The sequence below is a fragment of the Oryzias latipes genome, chromosome 7 (genome assembly GCF_053564925.1).
Source record: "Oryzias latipes strain Hd-rR chromosome 7, Olatipes_Hd-rR_3.1".
NCBI lineage: Eukaryota > Metazoa > Chordata > Actinopteri > Beloniformes > Adrianichthyidae > Oryzias > Oryzias latipes.
Genome location: NC_136243.1, coordinates 36,397,985 through 36,419,333, shown reverse-complemented (window position 1 = coordinate 36,419,333; position 21,349 = coordinate 36,397,985). Strand labels below are relative to the sequence as shown.

At 52.2% G+C, this 21,349-nt stretch overlaps 1 protein-coding gene across 1 annotated transcript; it reads left to right on the top strand.

Moving 5' to 3' along the window:
* Positions 1 to 1,519: 1,519 nt before the first annotated feature.
* gabrd (gamma-aminobutyric acid type A receptor subunit delta) lies at positions 1,520 to 19,787 on the top strand. Its single transcript, XM_023956266.2, has 9 exons — positions 1,520 to 1,922; positions 9,179 to 9,294; positions 11,107 to 11,174; positions 13,694 to 13,914; positions 13,977 to 14,059; positions 14,136 to 14,273; positions 14,543 to 14,698; positions 15,740 to 15,948; positions 18,326 to 19,787. Exons 1-9 carry the CDS (start codon positions 1,855 to 1,857, stop codon positions 18,647 to 18,649), a joined length of 1,383 nt encoding a protein of 460 aa, XP_023812034.1. The 5' UTR covers positions 1,520 to 1,854; the 3' UTR covers positions 18,650 to 19,787.
* Positions 19,788 to 21,349: the final 1,562 nt, after the last annotated feature.

Genomic DNA, 21,349 nt, shown 5'->3' with positions numbered 1-21,349 from the left:
AGCCGACACGCATGAGGAGCTGCCATCCGTGTGTGGGAGGAGCTCTGCCTTCAGCCCCCCCACAGTGATTCAGTCGCTCCTGCAAATTTCACTTCTGGGACTGAATTCCAACAGTTCTGAGATCCTCGTGTTTATGGTTTTGGACAAACGGACTTCTGTCCACTGTGCCCCCTTCAGGCTGCCAGAGCCTGACCGCCCACTGCTGGGCAAAGGCAGGGTTCAAAGGTCACCGTCTGTGACTGCTGAGGAACCAGCTGTGGTGCAGAGCTGCACATGTGCTGAAGTGTCCTTGAGCAACCATGTTGCTCCAGGTTGGGGAGTCTGACTGTAAAGGAGGCAGAGAAGCACCATAGAAGTATTTCCAATAGAGCCTCCTTGATGTTTCTGCTCCTCTTTTGTTCTGAAACATATTTTTGTCACTTTTATTCATTTCTTTCAGTTCCGTTTTTCAGGGTTAAAGGTCGGCATGGAGGAGAAAGATGAATGTCATCCACTGAGATGAAAAAGAGCTGATCTGCTGCAGCCGTGTTGGAGTTTTCTCTCTGGAGTATTTCTACTTCCTCTGTGCAGAGCAGCTCTGGTCTTTGATCAGAGTTTGAGGACTTTACGTCAGAGACGGACTCTGATCCACCCGAGCTGTGGAGCAGAATATCCAACAGTCTGGGAGGAGGAGCGACTGAACACGAGGGAGGAGACCAGAACCACGGAGGAGAAGATGCTGCTTCTGCTCCAAGGAGAAAAGTGTGGCGGCCTCCAGGCGCCACGTGACGCTGGAGATCCAGGCCAAGAAAGACGGATCAGTGACGCCCCCCCCTCCTCCTCTCTCCCCCCTCTCCTGCCATCCCTCCTTCCCCCCCGCCATCCCTCCTTCCCCCTCCCTCCATCCGTCCTCCTCTCTCCCCCCTCTCCCGACATCCCTCCTTCCCCCCTCCCTCCATCCCTCCATCTCTCCCTCCATCCCTCCTCCTCTCTCCCCCCTCTCCTGCCATCCCTCCTTCCCCCCCCCGCCATCCCTCCTTCCCCCTCCCTCCATTCCTATTCCTACTCCTCTCTCCCTCCTTCCCCCTCCCTCCATCCCTACTCCTCTCTCCCCCCCTCTCCCGACATCCCTCCTTCCCCCCTCCCTCCTCCTCCCTCCATCCCTCCTCCTCTCTCCCCCCTCTCCTGCCATCCCTCCTTCCCCCTCCCTCCATCTCTCCCTCCTACCCCCCTCCCTCCATCCCTACTCCTCTCCCCCCCCCTCTCCCGACATCCCTCCTTCCCCCCTCCCTCCATCCCTCCTCCTCCCTCCATCCCTCCTCCTCTCTCCCCCCTCTCCTGCCATCCCTCCTCCCCCCCCGCCATCCCTCCTTCCCCCTCCCTCCATCTCTCCCTCCTTCCCCCCTCCCTCCATCCCTACTCCTCTCTCCCCCCCTCTCCCGACATCCCTCCTTCCCCCCTCCCTCCATCCCTCCTCCTCCCTCCATCCCTCCTCCTCTCTCCCCCCTCTCCTGCCATCCCTCCTTCCCCCTCCCTCCATCTCTCCCTCCATCCCTCCTCCATCTCACCCTCCCTCCTCCCTCTCTGTATAACGGGCTGTGGCTGCAGGAAGGATCGCTCCGTTAGCGCACAGGCACCGGGATTGTCTCCTCTCGGTCAGGCGGACCCGCCTCGCGCTCCAGAACCCGGAGGACGTGTGGATCTCATCATGGAGTCAGCATCGCGATCAGCCTCAGCAGCAGCCCCGCACTTGACTTCCCCCCCGCAGCGCCGGCTCACGCGGAGAGCGCACTGACTGAGAGATCCACCTTAGCAGAACTCTCTTTGGGTTTTAACGCTCCTCAGCTGCTCATTTGTGGCTCCGTCGGTTCTGGAATGAAGGTCCGAACTTTCCTGCTGTCCAGCCTGGCCCTGCTGTGCGTGGGGAGGGACATTTTCTCCAGGTGAGACCTGATTTTCTGTCCCTTACGACACCAATGCCATCCAAACGCGCATTCAGTAGTTTTCAAACCTGCGACAGATTCAGACATGAAGACTGTTGTCATGAAAACCCGCAGAATCCCGCAGAATCACGCACGGGGCTCCCGCGCTTCGCCTCCCACGACTCACTGAAAAACAACCGCTGCGCTTCTGTAGCCAGGATTGATTTTTCAGGCGCACAGTAGCTCCTACTGCCCCCCCCCCCCCGTGTTTCTGCTGCCCCGTGGCTGACAGTCCGGGACAGGCTAGGGGGGTTTCTGCAGGTGAATCCGCTCAGGTACACAACAGGGGTGGTGGGGGGGGGGGGGGGCAGACCCACCAAGTCTGGAAACTGTATAACAAATTATAGGAGAGACAGAGACAGTCATCACAGCAATGACGCATTAGAATAATCATTCTAATCCTCCTAGAGCTTCTAGCTGACTGGATTTCTGCTGAGCTGCAATCTGAAACACTGAAGTCACTTCAACCTGTAATCTCAGAAAATCCAAACCATTTCTGACGAACTGCTTTGGCTAGAAGACATCTATAAATATGAATGCAGCTCTTCAGAGCCGATCAAGCAGCAGAGCTGCAGCGTTATGTGAGAACTTAGCGTTTGAGAGATTCTGCAGGAAGAAGGTCACTGCAGGAATTTACAAAGCCAAGAGTTTCAGAAAATTCACCAAGATCGAATCCAATGGTTTGATCTATAAAGCATTGATTTACATAATGGGGGGGCAAAAGAGGGATTTGCACCTTCAACAGGAATTTTGTCCCTTACTGAAGAAGCTCTTCTATCCTGCACTGGTTACCTGTAATAATGTCACCTGTTTGGACCGGTCATCTGTACACCTGTCCACATCAGACTGCAACCTCTCCTCCAAGACCAAAGAGCTGTCTGAGGACACCAGGGACTGTAGACCTGAACCAGACTGGGATGAACCCATCTACTATAAACAGCAGTTTGGAGAGAAGAGATCCACCGTTGGAGCGATTCTTAGAGGAGCAGGGACAACCTCCCTCCACCTGCATCTGCATGTTAGAGCCCAGAACTACACGGGGGAACTGGTCCTGAAGAGAGCTGGAACCACAGAAACAAAGGCCGCTACGGGAACTCACAACGTCACGGACCCAAATCCTGCAGAGCTCCACAGGTTCATCCTGCCTGAACCAGAACACGTCCAGGACCGTCTACAGTTCTGCACAGACCATGGATGATCCAGATGAGAAGGTCATGAGGTCAGATGAGACCAAGATGGAGCTCTTTGATATAAACGCCAGTCCCCGTGTTTGGAGGATGAAGACCCCCAGACCCACTGTGAAGCATGGGGGTGGAAGCATCATGATTTGGGGCTGATGTGATTCTGAGTGAAAACCTCCCTCCATCAGTGAGAGCATTGAAGACGAAACGTGGCTGCATCATCCAGCAGTGACGCCGAACGCATCGCCATGGCAACCAAGAAGTGTTCAAGAAAAAAAGCATTTCAAGGTTCTGGGGTGTTTTTGACCCGTTTCTGGTCCACAATCCATCAGAGATGCTCTGGAGGGAGTCTGAAAACATCCCAGCTCTAGAGAAGATCTGCATGAAGAATGGACCAAACCTGCTGCAGACCTGCAGGTGACCTTTGACCTCTGTCACAGCAACCGGGGTCACGTTACGTTCAGGTGAACGTTTGCTATTGACTGAATACTTATACTGGGATTTGCTGCTCTCTGCGTGCTCTTCGCGTGCTCTTCGCGTGTTCTTCGCGTGCTCTTCGCATGCTCTTCGCATGCTCTTCGCGTGCTCTTCGCGTGTTCTCCGCGTGCTCTTTGCGTGTTCTCCGCGTGCTCTTCGCGTGTTCTTCGCGTGCTCTTCGCGTGCTCTTCGCGTGTTCTCCGCGTGCTCTTTGCGTGTTCTCCGCGTGCTCTTCGCGTGTTCTCCGCGTGCTCTTCGCGTGCTCTCCGCATGCTCTTCGCGTGTTCTCCGCGTGCTCTTTGCGTGTTCTCCGCGTGCTCTTCGCGTGTTCTCCGCGTGCTCTTCGCGTGCTCTCCGCGTGCTCTTCGCGTGCTCTTCGCGTGCTCTCCGCGTGCTCTTCGCGTGTTCTCCGCGTGCTCTTTGCGTGTTCTCCGCGTGCTCTTCGCGTGTTCTCCGCGTGCTCTTTGCGTGCTCTTCGCGTGCTCTTCGCGTGCTCTCCGCGTGCTCTTCGCGTGTTCTCCGCGTGCTCTTTGCGTGTTCTCCGCGTGCTCTTCGCGTGTTCTCCGCGTGCTCTTCGCGTGTTCTCCGCGTGCTCTTCGCGTGCTCTTCGCGTGCTCTCCGCGTGCTCTTCGCGTGTTCTCTGCGTGCTCTTCGCGTGTTCTCCGCGTGTTCTCCGCGTGTTCTCCGCATGTTCTCCGCATGTTCTCTGCGTGCTCTTCGCGTGTTCTCTGCGTGCTCTTCGCGTGTTCTCCGCATGTTCTCTGCGTGTTCTCTGCGTGCTCTTCGCGTGCTCTTCGCGTGTTCTTCGCGTGCTCTTCGCATGCTCTTCGCATGCTCTTCGCGTGCTCTTCGCATGCTCTTCGCGTGCTCTTCGCGTGTTCTCCGCGTGCTCTTTGCGTGTTCTCCGCGTGCTCTTTGCGTGTTCTCCGCGTGCTCTTCGCGTGTTCTTCGCGTGCTCTTCGCGTGCTCTTCGCGTGTTCTCCGCGTGCTCTTTGCGTGTTCTCCGCGTGCTCTTCGCGTGTTCTCCGCGTGCTCTTCGCGTGCTCTCCGCGTGCTCTTCGCGTGTTCTCCGCGTGCTCTTTGCGTGTTCTCCGCGTGCTCTTCGCGTGTTCTCCGCGTGCTCTTCGCGTGCTCTCCGCGTGCTCTTCGCGTGCTCTTCGCGTGCTCTCCGCGTGCTCTTCGCGTGTTCTCCGCGTGCTCTTAGCGTGTTCTCCGCGTGCTCTTCGCGTGTTCTCCGCGTGCTCTTTGCGTGCTCTTCGCGTGCTCTTCGCGTGCTCTCCGCGTGCTCTTCGCGTGTTTTCCGCGTGCTCTTTGCGTGTTCTCCGCGTGCTCTTCGCGTGTTCTCCGCGTGCTCTTCGCGTGTTCTCCGCGTGCTCTTCGCGTGCTCTTCGCGTGCTCTCCGCGTGCTCTTCGCGTGTTCTCTGCGTGCTCTTCGCGTGTTCTCCGTGTGTTCTCCGCGTGTTCTCCGCATGTTCTCCGCATGTTCTCCGCATGTTCTCTGCGTGCTCTTCGCGTGTTCTCTGCGTGCTCTTCGCGTGTTCTCCGCATGTTCTCTGCGTGTTCTCCGCGTGCTCTTCGCGTGCTCTTTGCGTGATCGCTCTCCAGGTTCTGACTGGAATTTGTTTTCTTTCATCCGTTTGTGTTTCTGTGGTTCTGTATTGACAGGATGTAAAAAATTGTCTGACAGCAGTTTCTGAGTCCAGCTGATGAGATTTTCAGCCAAATCTCTTTTAAAGCCCTGAGAAAGCTGAATGACTGCAGTCTTTGTTACACAACAACTCTGGTTTCAGAGCAGTGGAGACCAGCTCCATCCAACACGCCGACTGAGGGTCCAGCAGCAGAAAAGCTCCTTAAATCAGGGCTGACAGGAGCGGAAACAAAAGCGGACCGACCCCACAGAGGCGCGCTCGTCATCACGATGACTCCACTTGTCACTTTGTCAGCTTTGCAGCACCAGTTTGTTGGAGGAAGGGTAGAGTGCAAACGACAACGCCAAGCGCTAGAAGCACATTTGTGTCACAAATTTTAAACGCAAGTCATTCAGCTCATTAGAAACTCGGATGTCACTCATTTCAGTCAAAAATGTCCTTTTAAAATAAGTTCAAACACAGATTTGTGCACAGACAGACGTCATGACTGGCTCCACCCACAATACTCCAGACTACACAGAAGTGTCGACTTCCTCTTGATTTTATATCTTTCACAAACTAAATTGTCTTCCGTCGTCCTTCTTCATCAAAGCCGTGTCTTCATGGCCTTCTAAGTGAAAGCATTAGTGACCATCGCAGAGGTGAAAATGTTTGTGGGACGGGCTTTCAGCTTCCTGATTTTAACTCTGATCATTAAATGCAAATTATTTGAGTTAAAGGTAAAAAACACAAAATAATAGCATTCTCACCTGCACTCTTCACCTCCAGGTTTTTCTCTCTGAGTCTCACTGGTGGAAGATGTTCTGGATCCACTTTAGTTCAGAGAATCGGACCCAATCAGAATCATTCAGAATGAACCAAAATTGACTGGGAATCGGATCAGGATCCATAAACTATGACATGAATCCCTATAAATCGATGAATGCGTCTCCTCTCACCTCCTCAAGCTTTGTGCAGTTGTTCCTGGGATGTCTCCATCAGGAAGGGGAGAAACTGGAGAGATCTCAGGGAAGAAGTGGAAAGGCCAGTGGGGGGGGGGGGGGGGGGGGGGGGCAGTAAACCCCAGACTATGCTTTCTTATTCATCTCTCTGAGTCGGTTCTGACAAGAACACTGGAAATCTCACCAACATCCGGTTCAGGTCTCCTGCTCTGCATTCAGCTGAGAACACGACAGAACACGGAGAAAAGCGTCCGGACGGGAACATGAACTGACGGATGGAGGGGGGGTCCGTCAACTGTGTGGCTGGAAGAGGTCATGTCATGCTTCACCTGTTCCTGCCGACCAACACCGGACTAATCAGCTGGACGTCTGCCCAGAGGACATGATGGGATGTTGGCGATGAGGCGAGCAGCTTTTCTCTGAGGTGAGAGTGGGAGGCTGAGCCGATTCACCCGGTACCACAGCCGGGCCGGGCCGGGCTCGCTGCTGACAGCAAACACAGAACCAAACTGGACTGGTGCTGCAGTGATGCGTCAGGAAGTGGGTCTGGGCTTCACATGATGAACTGAATTCAAGCCAGAACCAGAGGAGCGTCTGTTTGAGGCTTTCTGGGCGTCACGTCTGTTTTTACAAACATGTTGGTTTTCCAAACTGAGGAATTGATCAGCTGGATTTCCTGCAGACTGAAGCTTTCTTTCTGGTTGCGACCCTCACTCCACTGAAACTCAGGTGACGTCCATCTCCGGACTAATCTGCGTGAAAGGCGGAGTTAGCGGACACTCCCCCCCCCCCCGGCAGGCGTGAAGGTCTGGTCCTGCCGTTGACTCGACCTCACGATCAACTTTAGTCAGACCTGGATTGGATTGAAGGACGCCACGTTCTTCCTGATATGGAACAGAGGAAACGCTGACGCAGTCTGGCGGACGCTACGACCATTTCCTGTTAAACCCCGTGTATGCTGGGTCCTCAGCGCTCACAATAATAAATAATGTGAAGCAACACTTAAACAGTAAAAGAACGGCGTTCCAACCATTGACAGCTCCAGTAATCCCAGTTTAACACACGTCTAGGGTTCGATTCCCACTCTGATCCATTTAGCCAACATCTGAAGCTTTGTGTTGTTTTCTAGGACATAGTTTCTGCAGAGCGGCAGGATTTCATTAAAAATTTACCTCCAAGTTGTGGCGGGACTGTTGGCACAGAGTAAGCCCACCCCCACTTCCCATCACGCTTCTGTTTACGCGCTCACTTCAGTTTCAGTTTGTTGGTGGGAGGGGTTATGGAGGTGGTTGAAGAGGAGATACCCTGGGTGGGGTATGAGATACCCTACCCAGTGGATGGGTGGGGTATGGGGGTTAAAGGAGAGGCGGACCGTTTTCACCTGCAGGCGGCCCCCTCCCCCTGTGAGGACAGCTGGGACTGAAGCTGCTGCTCTGACGCACACAGGACTGAGCGTGTCAGCCTCTGCGACCTTGGTCAATGTCCTTCAAGGAGAAGTTTCCTATCCAGATTTAGAAACTGGCAAATAGTGCAGGACAGCAGGAGCTGCAGAGTGAGAGCCCAGACCATGATGTGCTGAGGGGTAGGAGTCCTCTGCTCCTCCTGCTCCTTCCTCCTTCAGAGGAGCGTCTGTCAGTCAGTCAGAGCCCGGATCATCATTCCTTCCTTCATGCCACACAGTCCTCTCTCCTCAGCACCATGTGACCGGCCAGCAGTGTTTACACCTGTTTAAGGTGCAAGACTGCCACCTGGTGGTGTGTCTGTGAATGCAGCCCTTCCTGCAGGCCAGTTCTGCCCGTTTCTTCTGCCTGGGAGGAGACTGAAGCTCCACATTTGCAGCATGGCTGAAACCACAGCAGCTGTGGTTGTTGTGGAAGGAGAACAGCTGACGGTGTAAAGACGGACTTCCTCCTGATCTAATGACCTTCATGCCTCATCTGCTGAATGAGGTCACGTGGAACAACAGCCCTTCAGTGAAATCCTAAAGGTCATTTGCTGTATGGACAGATATGTTTCTAAATCTAGGGGAGACTGTTGGTGAATTACTGTTTGTCATTTCAATGCATAAAAGAGCAAATATGCTCACAAACACACTTCAGTTCTGGCTTTAGCAGTTATGATCTTCTATCAACGTCATTCTGTTTGGACCTTCAGAGTTCTGCATCAGGAGACTTCTGGCACTGATGGAACCTTCCATCCATCAGCGTTGAGGAGGCGTCACTGCACTAAATGAGGCTCATCACTCTTGTCCTTCACTCTGCACATCACTTCTAACTGAGCTAACACAGAACCTGAAGACCTGCTGCAGCGTTCAAGGACACGTTCAGTGACTAACCTTCTGTGGATGGATTCTGATCTGGAAATGCTGGATAATCATGGAGGTGTTGAAACCGAGCCGCGGTTACCTCCATGAAGTATTCCTTTAAGACGCTCATTTAGCTCTTAAAGTCTGAAACGTTCTTTGTTTGAAGGTTGTGTGTTGTCTTTAGTGTTCCCACTGAGACGGAGAAACCTGACGGCTGAAATAAGCACAGCTTTCCCTGCAGGGCGGCGCTGTGGAGCAGAACACAGCGAGCACGCATTCATGGACGGATTCGTGCACACTGAAGCACACACCGATGAGCACGCTGGTGCACAACGCTCCTTTTTTAGCTGGTTTTTGGCCTTTTCCTGTGACTTAAAGGTGCAGCAGTGGCCAGCCAGAGCGCGGCGGAGGCCGTTCACGTGACAGACTCTTCCAACGGCGCCATTCTGTTGTGGATTAAAATAGTTTTTCCTTCAGACACACTTTCACACCAGTGAGAATTTGTGCTTTTCTTTGCAGGTCGCTGATATTTGCCTAATAAATCTTAGTATTTCAGAGGAGTTCTTGCAGACATGAAATGGCCCTTTGGTGCTGAATGTTCCTGACAGGCTTTGCTGTGAAGGATCGTCCTCTCAGGCTGCTGTCTCCTGTCTGTCTCCCCCAGGGCCATGCTGAGTGACATCGGGGATTATGTAGGTACAGACATTCAAATCTCCTGGTTACCTAATCTGGATGAATTAATGAAGGGCTATGCGAGAAACTTTCGTCCTGGGATAGGAGGTGAGTATGAGATCTACTGCTTGAGGTGTTGGGTTGCAGTTCACCCCCTCACATTTACAGCCATCCTTAGCACAACACCAGCCTTTTCCAGACAAGTCTTCCTTGGTTTTTCCAAATGGTCCTCAGAGAAAAACAGGAGCTTCTCAGGCAGATGAACGACCTTCTCTGCTAAGAATGGCTGCTACATGTGAAACATCCAACAACCACAGCGATAGATTTCTCAATCTCACAGCTTAACTCAGATGAACTGGGGCTCTGCTAGGATCACACTCTGTGGTTCTGATGGGACTATTAGCGAATCATGTCTGTTATCCGAGTTCATTGCCTTGATTCAATTTCCCCTGTGACTCTTTATGTGTTCTGCTATTTATTTCAGAAATCTGAATATTTAAAGGAGTAATGTATGCATAAGAGTGGGACTGCAGGAACAAGACATGAATACTTGAAAGGATTTGTTGCTAACAAATGACATTGCAGCGTTTGTGCTGCTTGTATTTCTGTCAGAGTTTACTGCAACAAACACGCTTCAATGAGTTTCTGCATCAGTTAAGTGTCTCCATAAAGCATTCAAAGTCACCCAAACTGCATGTTTAGAGCTGCAGGGAGATGAGGATTCCTCCGTTACAGTTTTTAACCAGGTCTTTGTCGTTTAGTCAGCAAACCTGCTGTTTTCAGTAGTTTCCCAGAGGAATCAGCGCCGACAGAGGAGGGTCTGGGGGGCTTTGAATGATGTGGAATACAGAGTGTGGTTCCTTAGGCCTCATCCTGCTCTGCATGGCAGCACGTCACAAAAACACGCTCCATGCTAACAACGCTAATCATGCTAATCATGGCAAGCTGCTGGGTGACAGCATCCCACTGAATGTCTGCATGCACGTGTGTGTGTGTGTGAGTGTGTGTGTGAGTGTGCATCTGCAGATGTGTGTGTGTGTGTGAGTGTGCCTCTGCAGATTTGTGTGTGTGCGTCTGCAGATGTGTGTGTGTGTGTGAGTGTGCCTCTGCAGATTTGTGTGTGTGCGTCTGCAGATGTGTGTGTGTGCGTCTGCAGATGTGTGTGTGTGTGTGTGCCTCTACAGATGTGTGTGTGTGTGTGTGCGTGCATCTGCAGATGTGTATGAGTGTGTGCCTCTGCAGATGTGTGTGTGTGTGTGCCTCTACAGATGTGTGTGTGTGTGTGTGCCTCTACAGATTTGTGTGTGTGCGTCTGCAGATGTGTGTGTGTGCCTCTGCAGATGTGTGTGTGTGTGTGCGTGCATCTGCAGATGTGTGTGTGTGTGTGAGTGTGCCTCTGCAGATTTGTGTGTGTGCGTCTGCAGATGTGTGTGTGTGCGTCTGCAGATGTGTGTGTGTGTGTGTGCCTCTACAGATGTGTGTGTGTGTGTGTGCGTGCATCTGCAGATGTGTATGAGTGTGTGCCTCTGCAGATGTGTGTGTGTGTGTGTGTGCCTCTACAGATGTGTGTGTGTGTGTGTGCCTCTACAGATTTGTGTGTGTGCGTCTGCAGATGTGTGTGTGTGCCTCTGCAGATGTGTGTGTGTGTGTGCGTGCATCTGCAGATGTGTGTGTGTGCCTCTGCAGATGTGTGTGTGTGTGCATCTGCAGATGTGTGTGTATCTGCGGATGTGTGTGTGTGTGCCTCTGCAGATGTGTGTGTGCATCTGCGGATGTGTGTGTGTGCCTCTGCAGATGTGTGTGTGCATCTGCGGATGTGTGTGTGTGTGCCTCTGCAGATGTGTGTGTGCATCTGCGGATGTGTGTGTTTGACATGAGGATGCTGCTGGTTTGCTGTTTTCTTACCTTTTCTCCCGACAGGCCCTCCAGTGAATGTTGCCATGGCGATTGAAGTGGCCAGCATAGACCACATCTCTGAAGCCAACATGGTAATCCATGATGAACACTGCTGAGCTGCCACATCAACACAGACCTTAGCAGACCACATGACCAACATGCATTGCATTGTGGGTAGCAGTGGGAACTTCACCAAAAACAAGCCTAGTTCTCGTTACGTTTGAAAAAGGTCAGTGATGAAAACATCAAAGCAAAGGAGAAAAACTGGAGTTTGAACAGCAAGAGGCTAGAAAAAAGACCCACAGATGTCAGCAGTCGTCATCTTTATTTGACGAACTTCCTGTGGCATCACGGTTTCCCCTTTTATTTTAGCCGAGCAAAACTAAACTAAAACCGAATAAGCGCAGGACTCTGACAGAGCAAAGCGAGAGGTTTCCCCTAGACAGCGGCTCCAAACGACTGAACAGTGCCCCCTACAGACAAATGCAGGTTCATAAAACACACATACCTGATCCCACAGCTTAGGAGGACGACCCACAGGAGTCACACCAACAGCAACGACACGCAGCATCTGATGCTGAGACCCTCAGCCAAAAAGCCCCGCGCTGAGCCGCATTTACCCCTGGACTCCGCTTGAAGGCAGCCTTGGCTCAGCCGGTCACGCTGACAGAGGGAAAGCACCTTTATGAACCCTCTGCAGGTGAGCAGCTGGAGTGCACAGGTGGAACCATCTTCCACCCGCCCCACTCCCATTTAGTTTAGCACTTCTTACAAAGAAGTCCCCATTAGGGGAGTTTGGGGGTAACAGCACTGCCAGACCAGATCATGCAGACATAGATAGAGCACTAGCATGATTGCTCCTCGACTCTTAGAGATTTCAGATAATTCAGCTGTTTTTATTCCATCCTGGAAAAGATAAAAGCCAATTTCCCATGGTTGTCATGACTACAGCTTGTATATCACAACGTCTTGACTCTGCGCCTTAGTCTCTGTCAATCAGTGCTGCTAAGGCTCGTCTGCCCGTCGTTGAGGGGTTTCAATCTGCACTCATACCCACAATGCTTTGTGGTACACCACAGAAAGGGTGTCAAGTTTCCATTCCTATAACGAGGAACCAAATCCAGCAGCTTTGGTTGCTTCAATGTTTTTAAAAACCAACACCAAAGTACGGTGGCCCTGAGGGCTCAAGAAACTGGTGTGGGACAAATCCCATGTAAATTAAAAAACTACAAAGGTCATCGTCATAATGAAGAAACCTTTTTAAAATGCTCTTCCTGTCATTTGAAGTTTCCGCCTGACAGGTGACTGAACTGCAGCCGCTCTGTCCTCATGGACATGTTTTCTGGTGTGGGCGGGGCGGCGCTGGACCTTTCTGACTTTAACAATCACAGGTTATTGTCTTCAACAGGAAGAAGAAAACAAAATCTCACACAACGTCACACAACCAACACAAACCAAACACGCAGCAGCAAAGGCGCTCTTACCCTCAGCACTGCCGGTCACTGATCGGACAAAGCGGGAAAAACTTCTACAAAATCAAATGACAAACACAAATCAGATATTTGGACTGAAATCAAATTCACAAAACGTCTGTCTATGTCAGTGTTTTTCAACCAGCGTGCCGTGAGAGATGGTCAAGTGTGCCGTGGGAAATTACCCTCATTAATCATTAACTGATCTAAAAACATTTCCCATCTCCAGGATATCAGCTCTGTGTTCATCCAAACAGGCCCTGATAAAACACTGAGTAGTTAGGAATATAAAAGATCATAAAATTACTTTTTCTTTGTGTTTATTTAATTCTATTAAAGACATTTTGATAAGAATCACGGGATACCGCGATTTACCTGCAGCTATAAGTGTTTGCGGAAAAGTCCCGCCCCTTTAACTGTCTCCACCAATCATTCTTGGGATCTTAATCACATGTCATCAGTCTGACCAATCAGAAGTGGATCAAGTCTTCACTTCCTTGTTCCAATTTAGCTCAAAAAGTCGCTCAGTTCTAACAGAAATACCAGCTAAAGCTCGTCTTTAGCGGTGTAGCTTTCCACAGAATCCGGTGTCAGACCGTGGAACAAGAGAACAAAACATTGAAGCTCACAGACGCGAGTCTTTCTGCCCTCTTTCGGCAGTTTTCACACTACATCTCCCATGATGCATTGGCTTAAAGGGACAGTGTCTCAGCGCACAATGAGTCGTCCTTGTTTAATGTATTGAAACCACAACAAACAGTTTCTAAATTTTCTAACTTAACTTTTATTTCATCTCTTAGAAAAAAACAGCCGCAACTTCCTGCTTTTTCTGCCACAACTATCCCAAAAATGCACGTGAGATCATTACAGACCATGAATTTCTCCCTTTTTTTTTTTTTCTTTGGATGCTGGTGTGCCGCGGGATTTTTGTCAAGGTTAAAGTGTGCCGTGGCTCAGAAAAGGTTGAAAAACACTGATCTATGTCACAAAAGCAGGACGGTTCATCAGTTTTCCTCTGTTTGGACACATTTGTGAGGGAGAGGTTGAATACTTCTTGGTCGCCCTCTGTCACATGTTCTCCCTTCAGACCTGAAAGTCTTTGTTGGTTTCTGGTTTCTTTCCTCTTCCGTTCCTGGCAGGAGTACACCATGACCATCTTCTTACGGCAGAGCTGGCACGACGACCGCCTGTCCTACAACCACACCAACAAGACTCTGGGGCTGGACAGCCGCTTCGTGGACAAGTTGTGGCTTCCAGATACCTTCATCGTGAACGCCAAATCGGCGTGGTTTCACGACGTGACCGTGGAGAACAAGCTGATCCGCCTGCAGCCCAACGGGGTCATCCTGTACAGCAGCCGGTACGGTCCAGTCTCTGCGTTCATCTGCTCCTTCTGCTGGTTCTGAACCTTCCTTCCTGTAGGATCACCTCTACGGTGGCGTGTGACATGGACCTGACCAAGTATCCTATGGATGAGCAGGAGTGCATGCTGGACTTGGAGAGCTGTGAGTGGCGGTTCAGCGACATCATCAGCAGTCATGTGAACACACCAACGATCTGCTGTGTTTGCTCTGTCCCAAGATGGCTACTCCTCAGAGGACATCGTGTACCACTGGTCGGACAGTCAGAGACACATCCACGGCCTGGACAAGCTGGAGCTGTCCCAGTTCACCATCATCGATTACCGCTTTGTCACAGAACTGATGAACTTCAAGTCCGGTGAGCGGAAGCGTCCTCCTTCTGATGGCGGCTGACGGTTTGACTCATCATGAAGCATTTTTGACCTTTCACGCGGTAGAAACCTGCAGGCAGACGTGTTCTGAGCGCAGAAAGAAAAGGTTTAGGACATGACAGGAGTTTCTGCTGTAAAACTGTCACGCCTCACATTTTAAAATGACTCCACTGGAAGCAGAATTGAGCCAGATAGGAAATCTAAAAACCCAACGGCGTGGAGATCGTGGAACTAAACCAGTGTTTTCTTCCTCCAGCGGGACGATTTCCGAGGCTCAGCCTTCGCTTCCAGCTGAGGCGCAACAGAGGCGTCTACATCATCCAGTCCTACATGCCTTCCATCCTGCTGGTGGCCATGTCCTGGGTGTCCTTCTGGATCAGCCAATCAGCAGTTCCGGCTCGTGTGACCTTAGGTTGGTTTGTGTTTAAAGCCTGTTTTGAAGCTCCCGGTCATTTTTTTTCACTCGTGGTATTCATTGAGGTCAAACGACCCTTTGGGCCAAACTGAAACCAGTTTCTTATCGTCATGGCCTTCGCCAGCTATGATGTCATCAGAAAAGGTCATTTAGCCTTGGAATAACAACAGAATAATAAGATTACCCCCCCCACCCCCGGTTACCATGGATACTAAATCTAGCCACAGGGCAAAGGTTTTCATTTTGTCTTTGTCGTGCAGGTGGAACTTTTTTATTTTGGACTAATTCTGAACAACTCAAACCACCTGGTGTTGACTTTGTGAACTGACCCGGCTCCGGTTACTTTAATTTAAGTGTGCTTCAATCTGGAAGTCTAACCCCCCCCCCCATGATATAAACTGAGGCTGGGTTCGTGTTCATCCACATCTTTGTTTGTGGCTTTTCTTACTTTTTATTTCTTTGGTAAATGTTTGCACCTAAATGATTCAGATCATAAAAAAGGATCAACCACATTTTTTAAGGATCCTTTTTTCTAAAGTAAAAACCGTCGTGGATCTGCGTGTCTGAGGACAAAATCCCGTTTGATTGATGGGATGTTAGTTTATGAAATTCTGTTTTATCCACAGAATCCAGAAACTTTAAACGCACCATCATCAGTCCAACAAAATCCTTTCTATGGAAATCTTCTGGGATGTTTCTTTTCTTTTTTTAACAGCTTTTAAAAAATAACAACACAAGCCGGACGCCACGGCTAAAGCGGCGGCGTAGATCTTCACTAAAGAATGGGCAGATTCACGTTTCTCAGGGATCCTGGAAGGTCCAAATCAGCCTTCAAACGCTCTCTTTTTACAGCATTTCTGAGTTCAAATTATCAGGAAAACGTTCCGAACCCGAAGGCTGGTCGCCTAATTGGACTCCTATCTGAGCTTTTCACCTCGGAATGACAGAGATGAACTGATGACGCTCAGGCTGCAGCTGCATGAAGGCAGGAAGAAAGCTGCTGCTCCCACAGACTCAGACATGTTTGCTCTCCTGCAGGGATAACAACCGTTCTCACCATGACCACCTTGATGGTGAGCGCACGCTCCTCGCTGCCGCGGGCATCCGCCATCAAGGCCCTGGACGTGTACTTCTGGATCTGCTACGTGTTCGTGTTTGCAGCCCTCATCGAGTACGCCTTCGCCCACTACAACGCCGATTACCGACTGAAAGAGAAAAGCAAGGTGAAGCCCAAGCTGAGCTCTGAGGTGAGTTCTCCATCAGACTGCATCAATGAGCAGGGTTTGAGTGACGAGCCTTCACACGCGGAGGCGGGGCAGACATGGAGGCGGGGCAGAAATGGGGGCGGGGCAGACATGGAGGCGGGGCAGACCTGGAGGCGGGGCAGACCTGGAGGCGGGGCAGACATGGAGGCGGGGCAGACATGGAGGCGGGGCAGACCTCGAGGCGGGGCAGACCTGGAGGCGGGGCAGACATGGAGGCTGGGCAGACATGGAGGCGGGGCAGACCTGGAGGCGGGGCAGACATGGAGGCTGGGCAGACCTGGAGGCGGGGCAGACCTGGAGGCGGGGCAGACATGGAGGCGGGGCAGACATGGAGGCGGGGCAGACCTGGAGGCGGGGCAGACATGGAGGCGGGGCAGACATGGAGGCGGGGCAGACCTGGAGGCGGGGCAGACCTGGAGGCGGGGCAGACATGGAGGCGGGGCAGACATGGAGGCGGGGCAGACATGGAGGCGGGGCAGACATGGAGGCGGGGCAGACCTGGAGGCGGGGCAGACATGGAGGCGGGGCAGACATGGAGGCGGGGCAGACATGGAGGCGGGGCAGACATGGAGGCTGGGCAGACATGGAGGCGGGGCAGACCTGGAGGCGGGGCAGACCTGGAGGCGGGGCAGACATGGAGGCTGGGCAGACATGGAGGCGGGGCAGACATGGAGGCGGGGCAGACCTGGAGGCGGGGCAGACATGGAGGCGGGGCAGACATGGAGGCGGGGCAGACCTGGAGGCGGGGCAGACATGGAGGCGGGGCAGACCTGGAGGCGGGGAAGACCTGGAGGCGGGGCAGACCTGGAGGCGGGGCAGACATGGAGGCGGGGCAGACATGGAGGCGGGGCAGACCTGGAGGCGGGGCAGACCTGGAGGCGGGGCAGACATGGAGGCGGGGCAGACATGGAGGCGGGGCAGACATGGAGGCGGGGCAGACATGGAGGCGGGGCAGACATGGAGGCGGGGCAGACCTGGAGGCGGGGCAGACATGGAGGCGGGGCAGACATGGAGGCGGGGCAGACCTGGAGGCGGGGCAGACCTGGAAGCGGGGCAGACATGGAGGCGGGGCAGACATGGAGGCGGGGCAGACCTGGAGGCGGGGCAGACATGGAGGCGGGGCAGACCTGGAGGCGGGGCAGACATGGAGGCGGGGCAGACCTGGAGGCGGGGCAGACCTGGAGGCGGGGCAGACATGGAGGCGGGGCAGACATGGAGGCGGGGCAGACCTGGAGGCGGGGCAGACCTGGAGGCGGGGCAGACCTTGAGGCGGGGCAGACCTGGAGGAGGGCGCTGTCCCATCGTCCCACAGCCACCCTTCTGCTGCAGTCTGCCGCTCTGTTAGAGATGACCCCCCAACAGGATTATCCACAATACTCTAGTTTACACAAATGATGTGAAGATGGGAACTAAAACTCACTGATGCTATTGAAGATGCAGCTGATGTCAAGTGGAGCAGCAGGGATGGATGATACCAACTTGGTCACATCACCCTGGGTGGGTTCTGCGGGTTTTTGGGTTGTCTGGGTCCGAGGAGGGTCGTAGAGAAGAGGGGCTGCATCTTAGGGGAGTGAGGTATGTCTTATGTTTTCCCAAAGGCTCGTACGACCACTTCAAGGGACGCCATGAAAATGGAACGTACCATTGTTGTGTGCGATGTGAGTTTATCGTGACGTGACGTTGCACACACTTATGATGCTGTCGTACGGCGTCCTTACGCCACACTCTAGTGTTTAGTGACTTCTGGCTCCTCACTGACCGCCTAAATGCTGCCTGCGTCTGACTTACTCCCCCCCTACTCCCCCCTACGTGTTGTAGAAGTGTTCTCTACCACCTGTCGCCGCAGCATGCACAGAAAAAGGACCTTTTTCAGTCTACGGGGTCACCGGGCCGTCCATCACCTGATTTTTCCTGTGTTTTGACCACGTTACACCTGCAGACAGCCCACAAGGACCGGTGGGACTGAGGCTGTAACTGTATCAGACAAACGTGTGGAATCAAAGCTGATTAATGACAGAAAACCATTTCTACCCACTGTGGAAAGTGGGGGTCCTTCACCCTGTGTCCTTCAAAGTACTTACAGTAAAAATGTATATAATATTAGGAAAATACTACAGGAGGTTCCAGCAAAACGTTTCTAGAAGAATGGGAGTTAACCTTTGACATTTATTTCCTTTCTTTATTTTACTTAAAAAAATAAGTTAAAGTTACCATTACTGACATCTAGTGGCCGAATCAGAAGCAGCAGTTCAATGTCAACAGCTGTTGTCTCTCCTATTCAGACAGGAGGTCCGACTCAGAAGAGAAGGAGCGTTTTGGAACTTTCATAACTCAGTCACACTTTTTCCTGTCTCCACAGTCCATCGTGAAGAACGGCAAACAGGCCATGGTCCTGTTTTCCCTGTCTGTCACCGGCATGAACCAAGGCGTGGTTATTTCCAACCGCCAGGGCCGCACGCAGCGCTCCGGCAGCGAAATCCCTGGAGAGAGGGGCACGGAGGAGGCAGTGCCCCGGAGGAGGAGGTCAAGGCCGGTGGAGGAGAGTGAGGAAGAGAAGAAGTGCTGCTCCAAGTGTGTCTGCAAACCCATCGATGCAGACACCATCGACATCTACGCCCGCGCTGTGTTCCCCTTCACCTTCGCCGTGGTCAACGTCATCTACTGGGTGGCGTACACCATGTAAGGGGGGGCAGGTTTAAGTGGAGAGCTGCCATCCGGAGATGTATAGAAAAAAATCTTTAGATTTGTGCCAACGAACCGCTGAGCTGAACTGCTGATGCGGGGGGGGGGGGGGGGGGGGGGGGGGGGGGGGGGCATGTCTGCCAAGAGGAGCTTCGCCTGAAGGTGGAGCCTCGCCTGAAGGTGGAGCTTCACCTGAAGGTTCCCTGAAGTAATTGTAATCAAGGACCTGCTCCTCCAGATCTCCCCGTTCTCCTGCATCTCCACCTGGAGGTGTCCTGTTCCTCTGCATGGCTGATAACACATTGCCCTCCCCCCGTACCAATGAAGCTCTTTTCTATCTCCCCCTTATTTTCGTATTCATAGAAGGTGAGGAGCAGCTTCTCTCCTCCTGCCAGTTCTGCCTGTCTCCCCCTCATTAAAGGAGCTCCCCCTCATTAAAGGACCTCCCCCTCATTAAAGGAGCTCCCCCTCATTAAAGGAGGCTCCCCCTCATTAAAGGACCTCCCCCTCATTAAAGGACCTCCCCCTCATTAAAGGAGGCTCCCCCTCATTAAAGGAGCTCCCCCTCATTAAAGGAGGCTCCCCCTCATTAAAGGACCTCCCCCTCATTAAAGGAGCTCCCCCTCATTAAAGGACCTCCCCCTCATTAAAGGACCTCCCCCTCATTAAAGGAGCTCCCCCTCATTAAAGGACCTCCCCCTCATTAAAGGACCCCCCCCCCTCATTAAAGGACCTCCTCCCCATGATTGTGTCTGTGTTTGTTCTCCATTTACATCTTTCTAGGACATAGTTTCTTCTGTGCGAAAGAAGTTCATCAAAAATTCTCCTCTGAGTTGTGGGCGGGACTGTTGGTGGGGAGTAAGCCTCCACTGATTTCCCATAATCCCTTGGTTTACCCGCCCTCCCACTAGTTCACAGCCATAACCTAACATTAGCGGTCCAGCAGAAACATCAGATCCAGATCCAGCTCAGACCAGGAGAACAAAGACGTTCATGGATCTGTTTTTCTGATGGATCAGAATGGGAGGGGCAGGGAGCTTGTGGCCCCGCCCAGCGTATTTTCTACGGCTCAAACTTTTTCAAACTGCATGTCTTCATCTGCTCCTGATTCACGATTTGAATAAAGAAATCCTCAGAAATGCCGTTTTTTCTTAATTGTCCTCCGTGATCATCTGCTAAAAAAAGAAGACGTTAGAAACACCAAAAACATCCTTTTTCATCAGTGACCTTCAAAGAGGAACCACTCTACTGCTTCCTGCTGGTGGGCGTGGCTTTGCTGGGCGTGGAAAAGGCCGTCAGGATGTTTGGCTAATCGAATACTTAGATGGGAGGGGGGGCATTGGAAAAGAGGGAAACAGTCAATTCTGTATGTCATCCTTCATCACTTTGCTGTGTTTATGGCGGAGCGGCGTCTTTGAACTCAGTCTGAACGACGCCGTCTGTCTGCAGGCGTCTCCTTTGAAGTTCCGCCCTCGTGGCTAAAACTGGGATTTGCATTTGTGATAAGAATGACTGCATCTCTGGAAGTTGATGCTTTTCGTGGTGGTGGAGATGGGAAGGGGGGGGGACTAAACCACTAGAAGAGCTATCCCTCATCTTTGGCCCCCCCATGCCTCCCCTCAGCACCGCCATCCTATCAAACTGCTTTCTGTGAAGCTGCAGTCCAACGCTGCCCCCAGTGGCTCCTCCAGCCACGGGCTACAGTTGTTGGTTCACAACCCCCCCACAGGGTTGGGCGTGCAGCTACAGATACCCCCCCGGAGTGTCACACCCAGACCCCTTTTGGTAAAAAAAAAGGCAGAAACATCTTCAGTGGGATTTTGGAGGAAATGACCAAAACGACCAAATGAGGGGATGGGGGCGGGGCCTGTGGTTCAACCACTGACTGAACCATGCATAGCTGGACATCACGTATGACGTCTCCCATAGCAAAATATCTTGCTACGCTTACAACCAAATGAAGTCAACATCTACGTTTCTATGGCAACCACTCTCTTCAGTCAGGACTGAAGCCACGCCCCTTCCACTGAAAGCGGGCTGGGAGAATCTGTCCATCAAACGCTTCAAATGTTCATCGTGCTTCAGCAAAAACATCCAAACTAGGATGATCAAAAACATGTTAAAAAAGGACCAGAACCACTGAGGAACAGCGGTTTGATTCTCTAGAGACGTCTGTGGGAGTTTGGCTTCCTTAAACCACTTTCTGTTTGGGGGGAGGTTGTCCAGGTCAGTTCTTATTTTGCTGTTGTTGGGGTCAAAACACCAGCAGCAATGATGGTTGTGGTGCAGAGGTAGAGTGGTCGACCTCTGATTGGGGATTGCAGGTTTGGTTCCCACTTTGCGTGTCCGTGTGTTGAGGTGTCTTTCAGCTAGACACTGAACTCCGCGTTGGTTAAAGGGTGGTGCCAGTGTTTGGCGGTGGTGCAGCCATCAGTGTGTGTGTGAATGGGACGGTGAAGCAGTAGTAGACGCTGTCACCATCTCTTGTAAACGGTCTTCTTGGTTGATCCAATGACCAACGAGCATGGCTGATCCTCCATTTGACGGATCCTTCCCAAATATTCTGGCATTAGCTTGTTGGCCTCTTTACTCAGGGCGCGGTGGGCCTGGGGCTTGAAAACTGGATGGCTGGACTGGACCGGACCATACCACCCTCTGTGTAAGCAGGCTGATGCTCAAAGGAGACAGGTCATATGACCGC

Bases quoted from the DNA above. Each gene is read 5' to 3' on its own strand.
- gabrd (XM_023956266.2), top strand. From the start codon at position 1,855: ATGAAGGTCCGAACTTTCCTGCTGTCCAGCCTGGCCCTGCTGTGCGTG. The intron at 11,175-13,693 runs GTAATCCATGAT...CGTTCCTGGCAG, and splicing joins ACATCTCTGAAGCCAACATG to GAGTACACCATGACCATCTT. The intron at 14,060-14,135 runs GTGAGTGGCGGT...CTCTGTCCCAAG, and splicing joins CATGCTGGACTTGGAGAGCT to ATGGCTACTCCTCAGAGGAC.